This window comes from Rhipicephalus sanguineus, chromosome 7 (genome assembly GCF_013339695.2).
Source record: "Rhipicephalus sanguineus isolate Rsan-2018 chromosome 7, BIME_Rsan_1.4, whole genome shotgun sequence".
In the NCBI taxonomy this organism is placed as follows: Eukaryota; Metazoa; Arthropoda; class Arachnida; order Ixodida; family Ixodidae; genus Rhipicephalus; species Rhipicephalus sanguineus.
The window spans coordinates 143,510,262-143,527,931 of record NC_051182.1 but is presented as its reverse complement, the minus strand read 5'-3'; the positions used below and the strand labels follow the sequence as shown (position 1 = coordinate 143,527,931).

The window sequence follows — 17,670 nt, the reverse complement described above, 5'->3', positions numbered from 1 at the left end:
GTAGCCTGACGTCAAGCTAGTGTCGATGTCGGTAGGTGCGCCATCGGAAAATTGACTTTAATACCAAAATATCTTATCAGCATTTGCTGAGCTTCACACTTGCTCAGAGCCGTCTCTGCATACAGGAGATTCGTATGGCGGAGTAAACTCGCCTTCAAAAAAAGGTGTCAGTACACCTTTAAAGCGTGTGGCAAGTCCCTGTAACTCCGCTCATGCTTGACGGATTCTGAAAAATTTTGTGGCAGTTGATTCGTGAGCCAATAAGCTTTTTTAACGAAGCCATTAGACGATTACTTGGAAAAGTGTTGCAGGGCCCTGTTAAGGCCTCCAGCTGTATTAATGCTTGTTGGTGGACTAGTTGGTTTTTAAGCATTGTAACGAAAAACAGCGCAAGAAGACAGGGCAGAAAGGGGCACACACAACGCTCGTGTAAGCCCCTTTTCGTCCCTGTCTTCTTGCGTTGTTTTTCATTACAGTGCCTCGGCTGTAGCTACTGTTTTGAATCTTGTCGTCTTGTGTGCAGAGAGGGCACGGCCTTCATGCTGGCTTCTGCCCTCGGGGGCGGACTGCTGTTCACGGTGCTTATCTGGGTGGCCTCTCACACCTGGATTCACATTCGACAGAGGTGAGTGCTTGCGTGGCCACTCTCAACGACGTGAACAGTTAGCCGTGACGAGTTCTGTGCTTTACTAATCTTGATTATCTCAAGCAGAGCATTGAACCTGCTGTAACGATCATTGCTGGATCGTTTAGATGTGCAATATTGCGTTGTCTCAGCTCGGTTTTGCGTGTAATTTGAATTCTGTCTGCTCCTAATGCACTGCATTTAAGAAGTGCACGAAATTTTCAATGAAGTAGACAGCAAGATAATTCGCTCAAGGGCTAATTTGCGAGCGGTAAATCTGTGCGGTGCGCATAAACTGGCACAAGAAGGAAGACATAATGATGTGGACTGGCGCTGACAGTACGTGGCACGTATCAACACTCTAGACAGTTCCAGTCCTTTTCGTTCATGTTGCTTTTTGACTCTATCACTTTGTGCAGCACAAACTGAGAAGTAGGCAGGCCTGCAGGAGGTCATAGCAACTGATAAGAACAAGCAGCCCTCAAGATAATTAAAGAAAGAAGTAAAAGGATAACATAGCCAAATGAAAAACCGTTTTTCTTTTAATCTTACGTTTGCTTGGTTATTGAAATATATATATTTTGAAGACTTGTATAGTGTAAGAGAACATGCATTCATAGCGCGTTTTGTTTTGACAGCAAGGGTAAACACAGACAAGGATATAGAAACTTGATTTTGCAAAAGTATCTCAGTGAGCCACTTGCTTTTTTTAGGCTAGCCCCATATGCAGTGCGCTCATCAGATGACGTACAGTGTTCAGCCTCTTATAATTAATTTCCGTCTCTGATTTGGTTGAAAGTTTTTTTTAAATTGCCATTTTTGGTGTTTTTCCTTGAAAAAGGTTCAGTTTCACCTATTACTACCCCATTAGCATTTCTTTTCATACAATTTTCAGTGTGTCTATCCCTTGCCTGCTCTTTTCAGTTATGTAACACTTCAGTACATTTTCTTACCATTATCCCACCATGCCACTTTTTCTCACCTCAAACCTTGTCACTGCTGGCCAGCAAAGTGCCATTATTACTGCCTATTGTTCTCCACACAGCCATTGAGGGCAATTACCATTTTGGTACAGGCAAAGCAGAAAAATGCACTTCACTGTTTCATTTGTGAAGTTACTGGAGGTCCAACCCATGTTGTTTAGAGTTAATCTATGTCTTCATAACTCTAAGAGATGAGGCAACCTTAAAGCGATTTGCTTTCAGCACCGGTTTTGTTGAGTTCACTACCTTGTGTTATTTATATGTGGGGAGTTTACAAAGCACTAAGCTGCAGTAAACTTTTAAGCAAGGCCTGCAGTCTTAATCCTTTCTGGTCCAACGATCCTTTTAGGAATTGTAATGCCTTATGTGGAACGTTCAAAGTTAAATAGAGACAACAGCCATGAGTAACCTGAGAAATTACGTCTCTTACGAAAAGTTAGTGTCGCCGATCATTTCTTGTCGAAAGTTTAGCAGAAAAGTCCGAAAATTACCGTATGTCAAGGTTAAATGTTTGAGCTGAGTCTTCGAAGCATCTCACATAGTACATAAAGATGTCCTGGGCACGGCCCAGAAGTAATATCTGGATTGTGTGGCCATTTGTTTTATGTGCTTGCGATTTAGATTAAGTAGGTTAAAGCTCTGCAAGTGCTTTGCAGCATACTGATCTTTTATAGATGACTGGCATGTATTGTGAAAAACTGTTGATATTCATTTTGGTTGCTTCTCTTTAGTTTTTTCTTCATTGGTATGAAGTATAAGGTATTCCAAAAACGAAATTCAGACCAGAAAGGGTTAACTTGTCACCGAGAACTTCTCGGTCGAGGGTTTCTTTCTTTTTCGAGGGTTTCAAAGCGACGCGAGAGCGCGCGCCTGTGTCTCTGTTTGTGTGTGGGTGCCCCAGTGCACACTGCCCCCCGTTGCGGGGGGGCCGGCTGATGCGCAGGCGGCCGCGAGATACCGTGGACGAGGAGGATCCCTTCCTGCCCCCCTCCGCGGTGGGTGCGCCTCGACGCAGCCGCGACACGTACGCGACCCACCTTCCCGTGCCCTCTATCTCTCTCTCTCTCATTCCCTCACCACCGACTTTCCCAAACTCGCCGCTCTGACGCTCTGTCGAGTTTGCTCTATGTGTTTGTGTCCGTTCTCGACGAAAACCTCTCGACATGCTTGGTCACCCCCATTGCTTGCCTGCCTTGCCTGACTTGTCTGTGTCTCGGGCGCACCCCGGTCTAATTAACTTTGCAGACGGGAAGCGGTCTCACTCGCTCACGCTAACTACTGCGGCACTAACACGTACTGCAGACCTACGTTGTACCACGGGATACGGAATACTACTCCGTTTGGTTTCTGACATCACGCCATGCACAGCCCATGTAGGGGGCTCTGATGCATTTCGATATACGGAATATGGAGTACTATTCCATTATTTTGTAGTCACACTGGGCATCCTGGTTTATTTTGATAAGGCCAGTGAAATGCGCTCGTAGTGCCATGGCTACTCTGTTAGTTGATTGACAGGCAGAATTGACCAATCGGGAAGGACCAGCACGTAAGATTATTCCGTATTCCAGCACGTAAGATTATTCCGTATTCCGTGGTACGGTATAGGCCCCCTGCCTTTGCTGGGAGTAGTAGTAACCCCTCCTCCCTCCCCCCAGATGTGTTAGCTGCTGCAGAAGTTCGCCGAACACACAGGCCTAGGAGAAGTGAAAATTTGTTGAACCATATGTACAAATCTTGGAAGCAGGAAGCGCAGCTCGTATTTCTGTACAAGGGCTGCGTTGTTCTTCTCAAGCTACGCGAAAGCTTCTCTCTATGGGTTGAGTGTTCCGGGAACTTTTGCGGCGGAGTGTACTACCTGGAATCACTTGTGGATGCAGGTGTCAGTCTCGTACTTGTTTGTGAAAAAGTAAAGAACTGGGTGAATGGAAATGTCTTTGTGGAGTTAACTTTCTGAGAAAAAGAAATTGAGGCGGAATTAGTTTATGCTATTTGTATATTTGTAAGAGCAACGTTTCGGTCATTGAATTGAGGTTGAATAAAGGCAACATTGCTGTTTTAACAGCGGATAGCCGACACTAGCCATCATTTATCATTTAGCCAATGCATGTGAGTGAATGTGATAGCCCAAAACAGTACTGCTCATGTAGAAAAGCGGACTATAAGTATAGAACTAACATGAACATCTGTGTTTGTCTCGTAGTGTATTAGCCCAACATAAGTACCTGCTTTTGAGGAAGTCAAGGATAACTTCTGACTAGAATGTGTCAAAGTGGAGCATTTATTTGCTTGCGCAAAAGAAAGCACTCTTCATTTGCTTGCCTGTAGTTACTTATGCAGCCTGCGTAAAATATAAACAGATAATTGAGAAATGTCCTGCATAACACGCCTGCCTTAAGCGACGTCAAGAGGTTCGTACATGTTTCAAACTTGCGAAGCAGTTGCTCTTTGAGGACAGTTTGCAGATGTGAATGCATCGGGTTTAAAGTGTCCGTAGGATAGCTAGGAACCTAGAGTAGGATCGGCACGATGTGTTTGCTGAACCAATTAGAAGTATTTTTTTGCACTTAGAATTATAGATCCTGGGGAATGAAGAGTGTGTTGTATCTGTGATTTTCATTGTATATATTAAAAAAAATGAAGACAGAAACAAAGCACTGATTGGGGAACTTGTGCGCATTTCGTTAGTTCTGCACCTGCATGCACGAGCGATTTCCGGATACGCTTTCAACGTTTTATTTTTAAGCGTTGTGTTCTAGTTTCTGTTTAGTTCCTCGTGTTTGTTTGGCGGCAGAGCTTGGTTTGGTTGGCTGACTTCTAACACTGCTAAGTGCTTTTAGAGGTCACTGCACTAGTGTTGGCAATGCAAAGTTACGCACTAGTAGAGGTAACGCCCGCATATCTTTATGCTGGGTTGTGCTGTGTCGTCTGTGACGTCCATGGTGATGGAAAGTGCAAACGTGTGTGCACCTGTCCTGCTTGAATGCTGTACAACAATGGTGAGACGTTGCTTTTATCTCGTGAATTGGGTTGTCTGCTTGAGCTTAGGCAGTGCTATTAACATCTTTCTATATTTAGCAGTGGTGAGTTTACAAAATGTTGCCTTGCTGTTTGTAGATTACATGCTACACTTGTCGTTAATTGCCATGTAGGTAGTACTGTGCTTGCACTACTTCAGCGAGTAATGAAGTGGGATTATTGTTTAACTGACGTAACTAAAAACTTTTTGCGGTAAGCTCTTAAAAAATGATAGGTTGAGCTGGAGCACAGTTTAACTTGCTCGGGCAAATCTCCAGTCTTTTGACAATGTGCAATGAGAGCTCGTCAACCCAACCCTCATTAAGCCCAACAAACTGGGGATAATTTAGACTCATCTGTTCCTGGCATTTGTGTCCACTATTGTACAGTATCAAGCACTCATGAACTCGGGACGCATTCGGTTGCACGTAAAATGGTCTGGGCAAACCTCAAAGGGAAATAAGTGTGGGAGTACCGCAGATGTGGTTATACGATAACCTCAGAGAATAACGTGCAGGCCTTGTGCTGATTGGTAGGTTATTTATCTTTCGATGCTAAGTATGAAATTCCCACCGCACCACCACCCTGGTGTGCATTTCATGAATTCTCATCTAATCAAGTCGAGTTCAGTATGCAATTAGTAGTCTATGACTGTGGATATCATGAATGTATAAGAAGCACTGAAAAAGTGTATCGCTTATCATTCTTGTGCTGTCACGGATTAACTTAACTTTAATGTTTCAAATGCCCGGCATTGAGGTGGGGATTTGAACGCGATTTCAGTTGTCCTGTAAACCTCAAAAAGAAAGGCAGTGTAACACTCCTGGGGCTCAGCTCTCCAAGTTAGCAACTGAAAAGCTCGTTCTGTTTATTTTCAGCGAATCTTTATGGCAAGTATTGTTTAGTGAAGAGTTAAACGAAAGTTAGTCTGTTCAGGTAACTTGATGATGAAGGAGCTGCAGAAGCCAGGCCAGTCAAGGTGTAAAACATGCGGAGGCTGTTCAGGACCAAGTTTAATTGAACAGACCGCATGGGTCCTGAAACGTCCCTGTGTGTTTTTTTACATAGACTTGATCAGCGATCGCAGCATCTTCATTGCGAATATCGGTTACCGGGTGCAGCCGCCGTGTCTGTGCCCTGTCGTGCACATCTGTTGGTGCGTTTGGCGGCCTTTCGAAGGCCTTTTTTTTCTTTGTCTGTTCCTCCCCTTGCCTCTTGTGGCCCGCCCCATAGGAATGGACGTACCGCAAGCCGTGAAGAGCAAGCATTTCTGCAAGCCAGGTACACACCACCTCCAACGGTAAGCGACGCCGGAGCTAATTGTCATAGCTGCAGTGTCTAAGCTTTTGGGCAGCCTTTAGCTCCGTGCATAAACCTGGCTTATCTTTGGTCATTCACTTCAAACTATCAAGCACGGTGTCGCACCCTGTCAGTGAGTCTGGGCATGATGACGAGTGAGGGCTTCAGTGTCACAGTGTCACACCCCAACAATGACTCTGGGCGTGACACTGAGTAAGGACGTCAGTGCTACGCGGTGTCATGCCTCGATTATGAGTCTGGACATGACACTGGGTAAGGGCATCAGTCACACAGCGTCGCAACCCGACAATGGGTCTGGGTGTGACACAGAATAAGGGAATCAGTGTCACACACTGTAATTCCCTGACAGTGAGTCTGGGCGTGACACTGAGTAAGAGCATCAATGTCACACAATGTCAGGCCCTGACAACGAGTCTGCGTGTGACACTAGGTGCTGTGCTTGATAGTGCTCTGTATTCGCGTAAACTTAGGCCACTTTCGATAGACTCAGTTTCTTAATTCACAAGTCTGCTTTTTGCCTTGCTGCGGATCTACATTTGCTCACTCGACAATGCCACTCACTGTTCAAGCGAATACTGAAGTACAAACCGCATGCTACTAGCGTTTTGTAATGTCTAGAGTACTACCAGATAGAAGTTATTGAAACCTCTGGCAACTTTAACATGAGGAAAATGCTGTGTCATCACATTCGGCATGCTAGAGTGATCAGAATATATTTACGGTAGCTGTGTAATGCCAAAGGGCATTGTCAAAATTGAAAGCGTGTTGTAGGAAGACAGGTACAAAGTTAGATAAAGACTGCCTTTCGTACATCTATGTTAGTTTGTTGCAAGTAGATTGTTGAGTGATCTTTTGCTGCCAGTAATATTCATGGGAAAAAATTAACTGTTACAAACCACATAGTGTTGTGGACAACTGCAGCTTCGTGCCAGTCTTTATTAGTCCTTTTATTATGCGAAAGGATTTGCTTGTGAAGGCAGATTGTAACTCCTTAAATGTAGCTGGCAGATATGGCTGATCACCCTTTTATAGTGCAGGGGTTGCGAGCACATTTAATTTATCACCTGGAAAGTGCATGCGCTAACCAGTAACTTCGTGGTGGAAGCTTATCTTTTCACTAATGGAACCTAACTTCTCATGTCTGTTTACAAAAGTAAAAATCCCATGGCAATTTCTAGCTGAGCACGAGCTCCTAATTGCAAAATGCACTTCATGTCTACAGGTGTGGCCGGAATGATACTGAGTAAAGGCACACTAGGCAAGGCTTTATTCTTGAGTGCCAGCTTAGAAATAATTCCTTGTTGCAGTCTTCGCGAAAGAAATGCAACCACTCGATGCAGTTAATTTTGCTGGATGCCCTGCTCGTGCTCAGTAAGAGAGTGCAGGTCACACAGTAAGTCGACACAATGAATGTCTGGGGGTGGCAAAGCACTCTTTAAACAAGGGTGATATTGTCACTAGCTTCACAAAGCTGTATCACACATGTATTGAAGGGAAGGTGGGGACAGCTGTAGAATGTGAATTACTTTGTAGATGGTGCCGGTCATCTAGTAACTGCCGATAGACGTCGTACCGGCTCTATTCGGCTGGTGTGCTTGCGCTCCGTATCATTCTGGCTACACAAGTGTGATATGGGCTTTGGCTAGGGATCAGTGTAACGCTTTTCTGGTACTGCCATCCCTTCTGAAAAAAAATTCGTATGCATTCTCGCAATTGCGCACGTTTTCCATATCGGAGCATATGAGAAGTGGAATTAATGATGGTGTCCATACTATCGTCACTTCAGTAATGTGCAAATTGAATTACGAGAATGGCATACGGAATCTTTTCAGTAGCGATCCACAACTGCTTGAAACCATATCTTTTTCTTTTTTGGTATGCCAGAAAGTGCATCTTGAGTCCTGTGACGTAATCCTTCCTGCACGTCTCATTTCTTTGGAGACGCATGCTCTACTTGGTTTCGCAGCCTTAGGTTTTTTTTGCTGCTGAATGAGTCCTGTAACATTTGATATGGGGCTAGCCGTGGCCCTTACGACTTGCATTTTTGAAGTGCCTTGGAGTGTTTTAACCTGCATGGTGTCATGACAGCACCTTATGGTGTCATGTTGCTGCTAGCGAAGTAATACGTTTAAATTTTGAACCACAGAGTACAAAATGCGGAATTGATGTTACCGCCAGCTGCGTAGAGCATATAATAAAATTCTCACGTGTCGAGGTGGTTTTTGGAATCAGAGTTCGTGACAAATTATGCGAATGGTAGGGACAGACATATCAGACTATTTAAATGTGTGCACAACTTTACTAAACACCGCCCTTCATTTTGTTTGTAGAGTCCAAGCATTGGACAGTTTCTTTTTTCTCATGCTGTAGCTGAATTGGACTTTAAAAGCATAGCAGCATTCCTTATTCAAATATTGATAAGTGAGTGTCAGCTCTGCCTGGTGAATTACAGCACTGTCGCCTTCATTAGTGCACTAAAAAAATTGTTACGCTCCTCTCTGATGAGCAGGCTTTAGCTAGTTTTTGATAGCATGTGTTATCTTTCACTTCCCAATTTGTACAGCTTGTCACATACCTATAAACTAAAATTGTTAATGAAAGAGGGTGCAGTGTGTGCAGTTGGGGAAAAAAAATGACAGAGGTCTGACGCCAGTGACAATCCCTTATTGTGTTAATTCAGTAACTGTCCTATCTACTTTTAGCTGATTGAAACAGGACACACTAGGTTGCAGCATGACACTTCATGTTAACCGCATGATGTTGAGAGATGTTTGAACTGTTGTCACTGGGGCTGTCTGATACAAATGTGTTAGTTCCTCAGGGTACAAAATCACCATTTGCCACTTCTATGGGAAGCCCGGGTTTTGCATAACACAGCTGCTGTCTGAAAGATGTCTTCACAGCAGTGAGAATTTTTGACAGTTTGAAGAACATGAGCAGTAGTGTCGCCCTAATATTTACATTCTGACATTTCGTTCTGTCAACTGCAATTTATATTATATGAGGACATAGCAGAAAGGAAAGACTCCTTGAATGATTGTATAAAGAGCTCATCAAAGTTGTGGTTTCATAACGTAATGATTGAGAAGAAAGTGCACTGCTATTGATGGAATGAAGTGAGAGCACCAGGGAACCTAAAGGGCACCTAAGGAGCACTTGAGCACCTGAATGGCATTAGGGCACCTGAAGAGCACTTGGGAACCTTAAAGAGCACCTAATGTGTAAGATAAGCCTTGAAGCTCTTCCTGCAATAAAGCAAATGTTGCACTCTGTGGAGCTGGCACATGCGAGATGAAGCAGACCCCCATGATGATCAGTTCACTAGAGCCTGTCACCCTGCCCACCCCTCCTACTCCCGCGTTCCTCAAATGTTTGACCAGGCCAGCATGCGGCCCGTGGCCTCGGACTCGTGGGAACCGTTGTTGGCCTCCAAGGGTGGCGTCGCGCGCCGGGGCGGCACGCCGGAGCGGGCCCTGTCGTTCTCTTTTGTTTCCTTTGCGTGAGTGTCTCGACTCCCCGCATGATTTTTCGTTTTTGCGTTTTCTTTTTTCCCTTTTTTTCTCTCTCCCACTCCCCGTTTCCCCTACCCCGCCACCACGCATCCCCGCCGTTTTTTGGTGGGCCCTGGTCCTACACCTGCGGACTGGGCAGTACCACCAGGCGTTGCAGTCTCGGCGAGCGTACCCGACGTGAAAAAAAAAACTCCTTGTTGTGGCTGTTTCAGCACCACGACGGCGACCTGACATGCGCCACAAAGTTCTGAGCGAGGGAGAGAAGCAGAGACTTTTCAACTTCCGGCAAATGAGAAGACGTTGAAAAAAAAAAAACACCTCCATTCCCCCTCATTGTTCTCGTACCTTCCCCGCCAACATCTGACTGCACATCTGCGCAAGTGTGCTGATGACTTCACCCGACCAGCCATCTTTAATTTTTTTTTCCCCCATCATCCGACGTGTTATAGTGAACGTCTTAGTAGAGCTCCCAGTTCTTCTTTGTCATCCCCTGGCCCCGTCTGATCATGTGCCGGTTGCTCTGTCACCCGCTTTCCCACGTTGGAACATGAGTACACCTGCTGGAAATTCGGTGGTGGATTAGCTCTGTGCTACCAGTGTCGAAGAGTTACTGAAATGCTTTTGTTGAAGAACCTGTTTGAAGATGCATGGAAGCGAGCTCCGAATTGCTGCTTCATCGCAAAGAAGCGCTGCTTTCGGCATGAATAGATGGCAAGATGTAGGATTGAGTTCAGCATTCCAAGCAGTGACTGGAATGATGGACTACTTGACATGGCTTCAGAAAGATTCTTCCCGAATACTTGATTGGGTGGCTGTCGGTTCTCATTACAGAATGTTTGCATGGTCAGATTCAAGATGCCGTGTATCTGCCAAAGCTTTTCTTTTTTTTTTTGTAAGTTATAGAGCCATGGTAGCAACTTCGGAGGAAAGATAAAAGGACAGATCAAAGGTAGCACGAGTAGACAATGACTGTGGGGCAACACTGTGATTCCCCCTTGCAAACATTCTTGCAAAGATGCCAAATGAATCGCAAAGACTTGACTCAAGAGATGGTCAGTACAAAGTCTTCTGCTGATGTTTCATTGATTTTCACTGCGCCTGATGATATTGCCAAAGCCTTGTCAGTGTGAGGAAGCCATGCCGCAACAAAAGAAGCTTGTACCCAAGTATTGTAGTTTGAATACGTGCGGTGTGCATCAGCACATCGTCGAGCCAACATGATAGATTTCTGCCAGGATGGCTTGCACAAGGGGCAAGTGTTTTTGCTGGCGAACCACAGGAATGACAGAAGGATTGCGAACGACTGTTTGAGTTGCCCAACATGCCGACGTTAGGCGATGTGAGCAAGCTGCAAAGTGACGTTGCATCGAGCGTATCGAAATGCTGAGCCATGTCCTTCGCTGCTTCTGCAAGTCCAAGCCAGCGGAGCCACATCGCATCGTGAGAAGGCTCTGGAATGTCACCTCTTTCACGGAAAGCTGCGCACAAATGTCGTCACGTCAGTTTGGAGACGGATCATGCACAAGTTCCACACGGTGTTCTGTAAAAGGAACGTCACATGACGTCCTTCACTGTCATCACGAAAGGCTGCGGGGAAGGTGGTCAGAGAAATGCAAGAGGGCCATGACAACACCTGGCACCGATTCGATTGTGGACACACTCACGCTGGATTTGCGAGGAAGTCTCAAGGCATTCCGGACTACGCTAAGGAGTTACGTAGGTTGGTCACGCGGAGGAGATGCTGCAAGGCGTGGGCCGTGCCGCCACGTTGCGATCCAGTGCTGTGACCATCTCCATTGCTGCCCCACTGTTGCCTGCAGCCCCAAACATTCCTCGTTGTCCCACAGCAGGCCGGTGACGTTCCTCACTTATCCTTTTCCCCCCCCTCAAGGGGCCCAGCTAGTCAGCAGGAACCCCAGCGGGTTCGTAAACGAGACTATTTTCGGGCACCCGTCGTTCTTCACCCGAAAAAGTGCCAGTCGGCGTCGTATGCCGGTTGTGACTGCCAACGTGACGTCACCGCACGCATTTGTTTGTTTTTACGCGTTGTTTTTTGCCTTTTTTTTTTCTCTCTTTCTGTCTCGTTGCCGAGAATCTCGCGCTCCGACTTGCGGACGCGTGCATCCACCAATGCTCAACTTGTGTACAGCCACCATGGCACGGATCTCCTCGTGGGAGGCTTTTTTTGTAATTTATTGTGCGTGGACAGCCTGGACAGACATGCGTTCTCAAATATGCAAAGCTTTGCTCTGTTCAAAAGTCATTTAGGTCGGTCAGAAGTCATCAAATGGATTAGCGTGTATACAAAGTTTTCGTTAAATGTTAGTTCCCGCTGTGCTGTCTTGCATTCCATAGTAAATGTTTGCAATGCATTATTCCCACAGACACAGTGCTAACAAAAGCTTAACAAACTTGCTGACATTGTTAGTTCCACTTGGTTCCTAGTATGATGGGCCAGGAAAGACTGATTACAAGATATGCTCTGCCTTTGTTGAGTGCTAGAAGTGTTCCGTGCTTATAAATGTAGCGCTTTAAAACAGAATGTGAGGTTTTAGTTTCCAACTCAAAATATCTCGACATTCTCAGTTTGCTTATTTGGCTGTATATATTATTTACTGCCATTATTCAAGCTTGTGAATCGTCTCTGTGGAGTGATTGAGTGTGTTGTCAGTGTAGCCACCTGTTGAGACTACGCGTGCATTTTGATTCAATCGGGTTTGAAGTTAGGCATTCTCCGTATTGCACCTAGAACTCAAATATAGCCAGGTTAAGGTTACAGGCGGCCAAGATGAGATTTGTCGTCGTGACAATCGATCCTCATATTGAGCAGCATTCCTGCTGTGGACCAAATCTTCATACGCATACACACGCACTTCGGCGCAACTTCTATCGCATTCCTTACGACTGACGCAGGAACGCCTGCCCCGCTTTCGATTGGAAAAAAAAAAACACAGTTTTAACGAATATACAAACCATCTGGACCAACCGCTTCCGTCATTCCAGGTATTTGTTTCCCGTTTGCGTGCCGGAAAACATTCCATTCCAGCGCTTTTAAAATTAAGTGGTCACACTGCATTTATGCAGCGCACGCCCGAAACACGTGTAAATAGGTTGCGTTTTCCTCGTTTCAAGCCTCCCCAAGGAGATCCGCTAGCTGCTGTGCGCACATTTCACATTCCCGGTTGTGTTCCCGGGTTTGACGTCATTTGCTCGCTGTACGTAGTGCGTGTCATTACGGCGTTGCGTCGTTTTTTGGCGAAGCGCTACAGACATGTCTCTTTTTCGTTGTCTACATGTGCAATGTGTGTACATCATGTGAGAAAGAAAAAAAAGCTTTGTTAATACTTTCTTTCGCTGAAAAGACTGCAGAAGCAAGTCCGTAGCTATTTAAAACCAAAGATGTATTGTTCTTCGAAGCTTCTCAGTCTTCTCGGCCAACCATGCATTTGGATTCTCGAAGCACCCTGGAACCAACATGTCTGCTGCCAATGCCGTCTCCTTTTTTTTTTTTTTTTTTTTGAAACCGCGAACGATTTTGACAAAACGCGAGAAATCATTGAGGTATCGCGTCGACTCGTTAGTAGGTGGCCGTGTGCTAGGCATGCACGAAACGTTTGAGAGGTATCCGTCTTTGAACTTGAGCCGGCAGTTCTGGCTGTAAGTACGTGTCTAGCCATTCATGTCACGCTTTTAGACGAAATTTTCGCCTGCACACTGACTCCACAGCGTAGGGAACTGCTTTGCAAAGTGATCAGGTGCCTATGCATAGCCTCAAATGCATGGAGGAGAAAAAGTATACATACACGTACGTAACCCACGCGTAGCTCAGGCATTTCATGCCGACGTGTTGGTTTCAGGTGCTGCGACGATAGCTATAGACTCAGTGCTGTATCCATATTTTTCCCGCCAGTTTCCATTTTTGTCGGCATCATCTTTGACAAAAGCGAAAACACTGTCATCCTCTGCTTGCTAGCAAAATGACTATTGTTTGACTACCTCTGTGTAACATCTTAATTTTTCTTTCTGTACAACCATAACTGCCCGCAAGATCGTGCTTCATTGGCACAATGCTAAAGGCTCATCTCTGCAACTATTTAAGAGAAGGCTTTTCGAAATACGATATTGTAATTTTAAAGCTATTGATTGCAACCACTGTAAAAGTGTACAGTTTGCACTTTGTTTGGATCCATCATAGTCTTGTTTATAAATGTAGAGTGTTAAGTATGTTATGGTCTCTGAGCTTTCTAGAAGCTATGCACTCAATACTGAAAACTTTTAAGCTCATTTTGTTGCTTCATTTGAGTTTTAAAGCTTATAAAAGTGTTCTTAGTTCATGCGGGGACTACGAAGTTTTGATTTTGTTCTTATTGGTCATGCAAATCTTTTGTCATGCACAATACATCTACAGTGACAAAGAAGTTTTTGTAGCAAATCAGATGTTTGTCAAGTTACATACTGCTTACTTATTACAAGTGCATTTCTGCTTCACTTGTTTGGCAAATCAGTGTTCTTAAGTTTTATCTATGGAAATGATCATTGAAGGCAGTTGTATGTAGATGCTTACATTTTTCCCCTGTCACCTTAATTTTGGCTGTTACTCTTAATAATCGTTTTTATTTTTACATCAAAGTGACATGCCAAGAAGGTCTTATGCATCTAACGTTCATGCCAACACTTGAAAGTGCTGTTTCACTATTGCTGCCAAGTGAACTGTGAATTGATGCCGACGTTGCCGATAGTAGAACCTTTCTCATTTTTTTCCTCTACGGCCACAAGGAAACTTTCATTTTTATTATTGGCCAGCCGAACAAAACCATTTTCAATGACCTGTGACGAGCGTTCGCTCGGCGCCAAGAAGAAAAACAATTTCCTACCGTTGGTACACCTAGCAGTTTTGTCAAAATGTAGCCAGAAGAATAAAAGCTTCATCAGCCCCACGTTGTGGTTGATTTCTGTGTATTTTTGGCTCTTTGGTGCATGGCGACAACGTAAAGAGACACCAAAGAAGAAAAAAGAAATCGCTGACGATTGCAGCATGCGCTAATATGAAAGTAGGGTGCAATTGAATGCGTACATTGGCGGTGCCGAGCCTCTGCTTGAGCAGTTTTTTCGTCCACTGCGGTGGTCTAGTGGTTGTGGCGCTCGACTGCTGACTCGAAGGTTGCAGGATCGAATTTCAGCCGCGGCGGGCGCGCCTGAGGGAGGCAAAATGTTTGAGGCCCGTGTACCTAGATTTGGGTGCATGTTAAAGAACCCCAGGTGGTCGAAATTTCTGGAGCCTTCCATTACGGTGTCCCTCATAATCGTATCGTGGTTTTGGGACGTAAAACCCCAACAATTATTATTTTCAGCAGTTCATTTAGCAACAGTCACAGATGAAGCACACTTCTACCGTTTGCATCCAAACTGTGCCAATGTACAAAGTTCCGCCTGTTGCACCTCTGGTGGATCGAATGGTTGAAAGTGCACAGACTGCACTTGCAGGATTTGAAAGGATCGGAAAATGCATCACTTTACCGAAAGCCACAGCATCGCGAGCTGCCGCACTAAAGTGTGCGATAGTCTGTTACAATCTAAGATAAAATCGAAGCTCCACTCGCAGAACTGTAGCCCCCGCCCTTCACCTGCGAAAGAGTCGTGCAAGGTGGTTTCCACACGAACCACAAGTACTTTTTCTCGGCTAATGTAAATGCTACGCATATTAAGAGTTAAAGGTTCGTCGTTATACGTAAAGCATTACGTTCGGCTGAGCAGCGATGGCAGAATCCCCGACGAAATTTACCAGGACGTTCAATTTTCCAACCTAAAACCAGCGACACAAACGTGCATCTGTTTGGGAAACTCAACCATCTGAAACACTCGAGAAGTGCTTGACATCACGAAAATGAGTAGGCACTATTGGATGGAGCATTTATGTAAATTCTATGAGGACGGAGTGTACTTATGCTCTGCTTTCTGTGGGCTGCGCTCTGCATTCACTTTTTTTCGCTCTGTCTTGTGCTAATCATTCACTTGTGGCAGAAGCCATCACATGTGCGAGCTTCCGCGTTCCACAAGCTCCACTCAGCGTCTTTCATACTGCGCTATGCCAATCTTTCACTCAGTTACAACATACGACACATAACCCATGGCACATAACAGCACAGCTCTGATGTGCAACTTGTATTAATAGATTACTCTACTGCAACACCAAGAACTCAACTCTCACAGCAAGAAGGCTCTTGGTAAGCTATATAAGAAAAGACTGCTTATGTCTCTACCTCAAAGCCCCTACACCAGGTCACTGACATCCTAGATTTTACAGCACCTGCTAAGGCGTGGGTAATTTTTTATTGCCAAATTATTGATTACATTGTGTGCTATTCGCCGCGAGATCGACCTATAGGAGGCAGCACCGTCGCCGCGTTAGTGTGGAAAGGCGGTCGGTGGTGCGTATACAAATGCACACAGCGGCGCTTCGTTGTGAGCTGTTCGAGCCAATTGTCGGCGAATAAAATGCGTTGATTGCAGCTTACTGGTAATATATACGCTCTTCATTGTTCAATCGATGCACGAAGATCATCCAACGTTACTATTACTAGTGAGAGAAGCGCAATCTGCCTATGAAAGTTATGTTTGCCCTGGGTGACAGTCTGCGCTTACGCACTATACGACGTTTTTTGTTTTCTCTGTACGTGTTTACCTTGTGTTCTGTGTACTACGCACTGCTGTAGCACACCTGAACTACTTAAGTGTTTACTTCTTCTTCATTTGTATACCAGCCCATATTCCTGTGCAATATGAGTTCAATAGTACCGTTCGCACGAATACGCATACGCATGTAAGAGTGTTTAGCACAGAGTTTTCATCCATTGATTACGTGCACGACAGTGATGCAACAAAGGTCCGGTTATTCTATGGAATAAGGGTATTTTTTTTTCTCGAACTAATGTCCGCTGCCTTCCATCAATTTATAACAACTCCACACAAACGCTCAAGATAATGTAAAAAAAGAAGGATGAGGTTTCGCGTGACATTATAGGACAAAAATGTAAGGCACGCCATCGGGATTAATTTTAAACATCTGGGTTCTTCAAAGCGTACCTAAATCTAAGCACGCGGTTGTTTCTGCATAAATTGCGCGCGGGAACTCAGTTTTATCACTGCCGTACGTGTCATTCCATTGTCTTTTTTTTTTTTTTTTTAGGGGACAGTTTGAGTACCAAAGTGTCAGATTTCACGTGATAGAAATATTTCGCTATAGTGGGAGCACGACCGCACAATAAAGGACATCTTAAGCACAACTAAAGCTCATCATGAACTATAGTGCCTCAGTTACACACCTAACGACAACGCGAAAGTGCATGAGCCTCACTTTTGTTTACCACTGAGTCGCTAAAACGCGGCATTCACACACTATTTAATGCTCCTTATCTTGGGGACTATGCCAAGCGCACTTTACGACGAGCTTGAACCAGAAAGCGGCACCAACACTGAAATGATTCTGGCGAACGAAGAGTACGACACCAATACACAGCACTCTCGAAAGTCGCACTCACTGATCTTATTATACAATGCACATGCAGCCGAGCAAGCCCATTTGCTTCTGTACCCCATGTTAGGTATACATATGAGCAGTTAAACTCGCGCCAACATAACAGAACAAACCGCCCTTTGAGAACGTGCAGGACGTACGCGCACATGCAAACACGACGTGGCTAGCAGACGATGCAGGGAGCAATCCACACTAGGCGCGCTTCAGCCAGTAGCCGCCAGGCAGCGACTCTGCTCGATCTCGCGGCCAATAGGAGACAGCATGGCAAGTATAGAAACATTTTGAGTCAAGAGAATACGAGAAAATAAACTTTGAAATCTGCGACATCGCATTGACATTCATGTTTTGGTGTGAAATTGAATTGAACTTCAACCTTAGATCTTTTTTAATAATGGAGGTATGATCGTGAACAATAGAGTCCACAAAGAATGAAAACTTATTTAATGTCACACTTTAGCGTTTCTTGAAGGACAGATACTACATTCTCTTCATCGTGCACATTACGTATCACTTGCAGCTGACCATTGCTAACTGTTTCATAACAGAACTTCTTTCTGCAATGAAATCATTGACGTTGCAAAGCTGGACACTGTGTTTCTGTGCACATGAAAAGAGAAACTGATCTCGGTGTGCAATTTTCTTTCATACAAAAAAGTTTTGTGAACAAACAGTACAACA

At 44.8% G+C, this 17,670-nt stretch overlaps 1 protein-coding gene across 9 annotated transcripts in view; it reads left to right on the top strand.

Moving 5' to 3' along the window:
- The window catches only part of LOC119400131 (protein tweety), a 36,563-nt gene extending 22,183 nt beyond the window's left edge, over positions 1 to 14,380 (top strand). The window contains exons 12-16 of one of the 9 annotated variants that reach the window (XM_037667095.2): positions 524 to 625; positions 2,552 to 2,632; positions 5,860 to 5,926; positions 9,327 to 9,445; positions 9,671 to 14,380. In XM_037667095.2, coding sequence (XP_037523023.1) covers positions 524 to 625; positions 2,552 to 2,632; positions 5,860 to 5,926; positions 9,327 to 9,445; positions 9,671 to 9,689 — 388 coding nt within the window. In that variant the 3' untranslated portion in view covers positions 9,690 to 14,380. Of the gene's footprint in view, positions 1 to 523; positions 626 to 2,551; positions 2,633 to 5,859; positions 5,927 to 9,326; positions 9,446 to 9,597 lie in introns of those variants that run through there. The other 8 variants (XM_037667096.2, XM_037667103.2, XM_037667102.2 and 5 more) reach the window with 8 other exon arrangements.
- Positions 14,381 to 17,670: the final 3,290 nt, after the last annotated feature.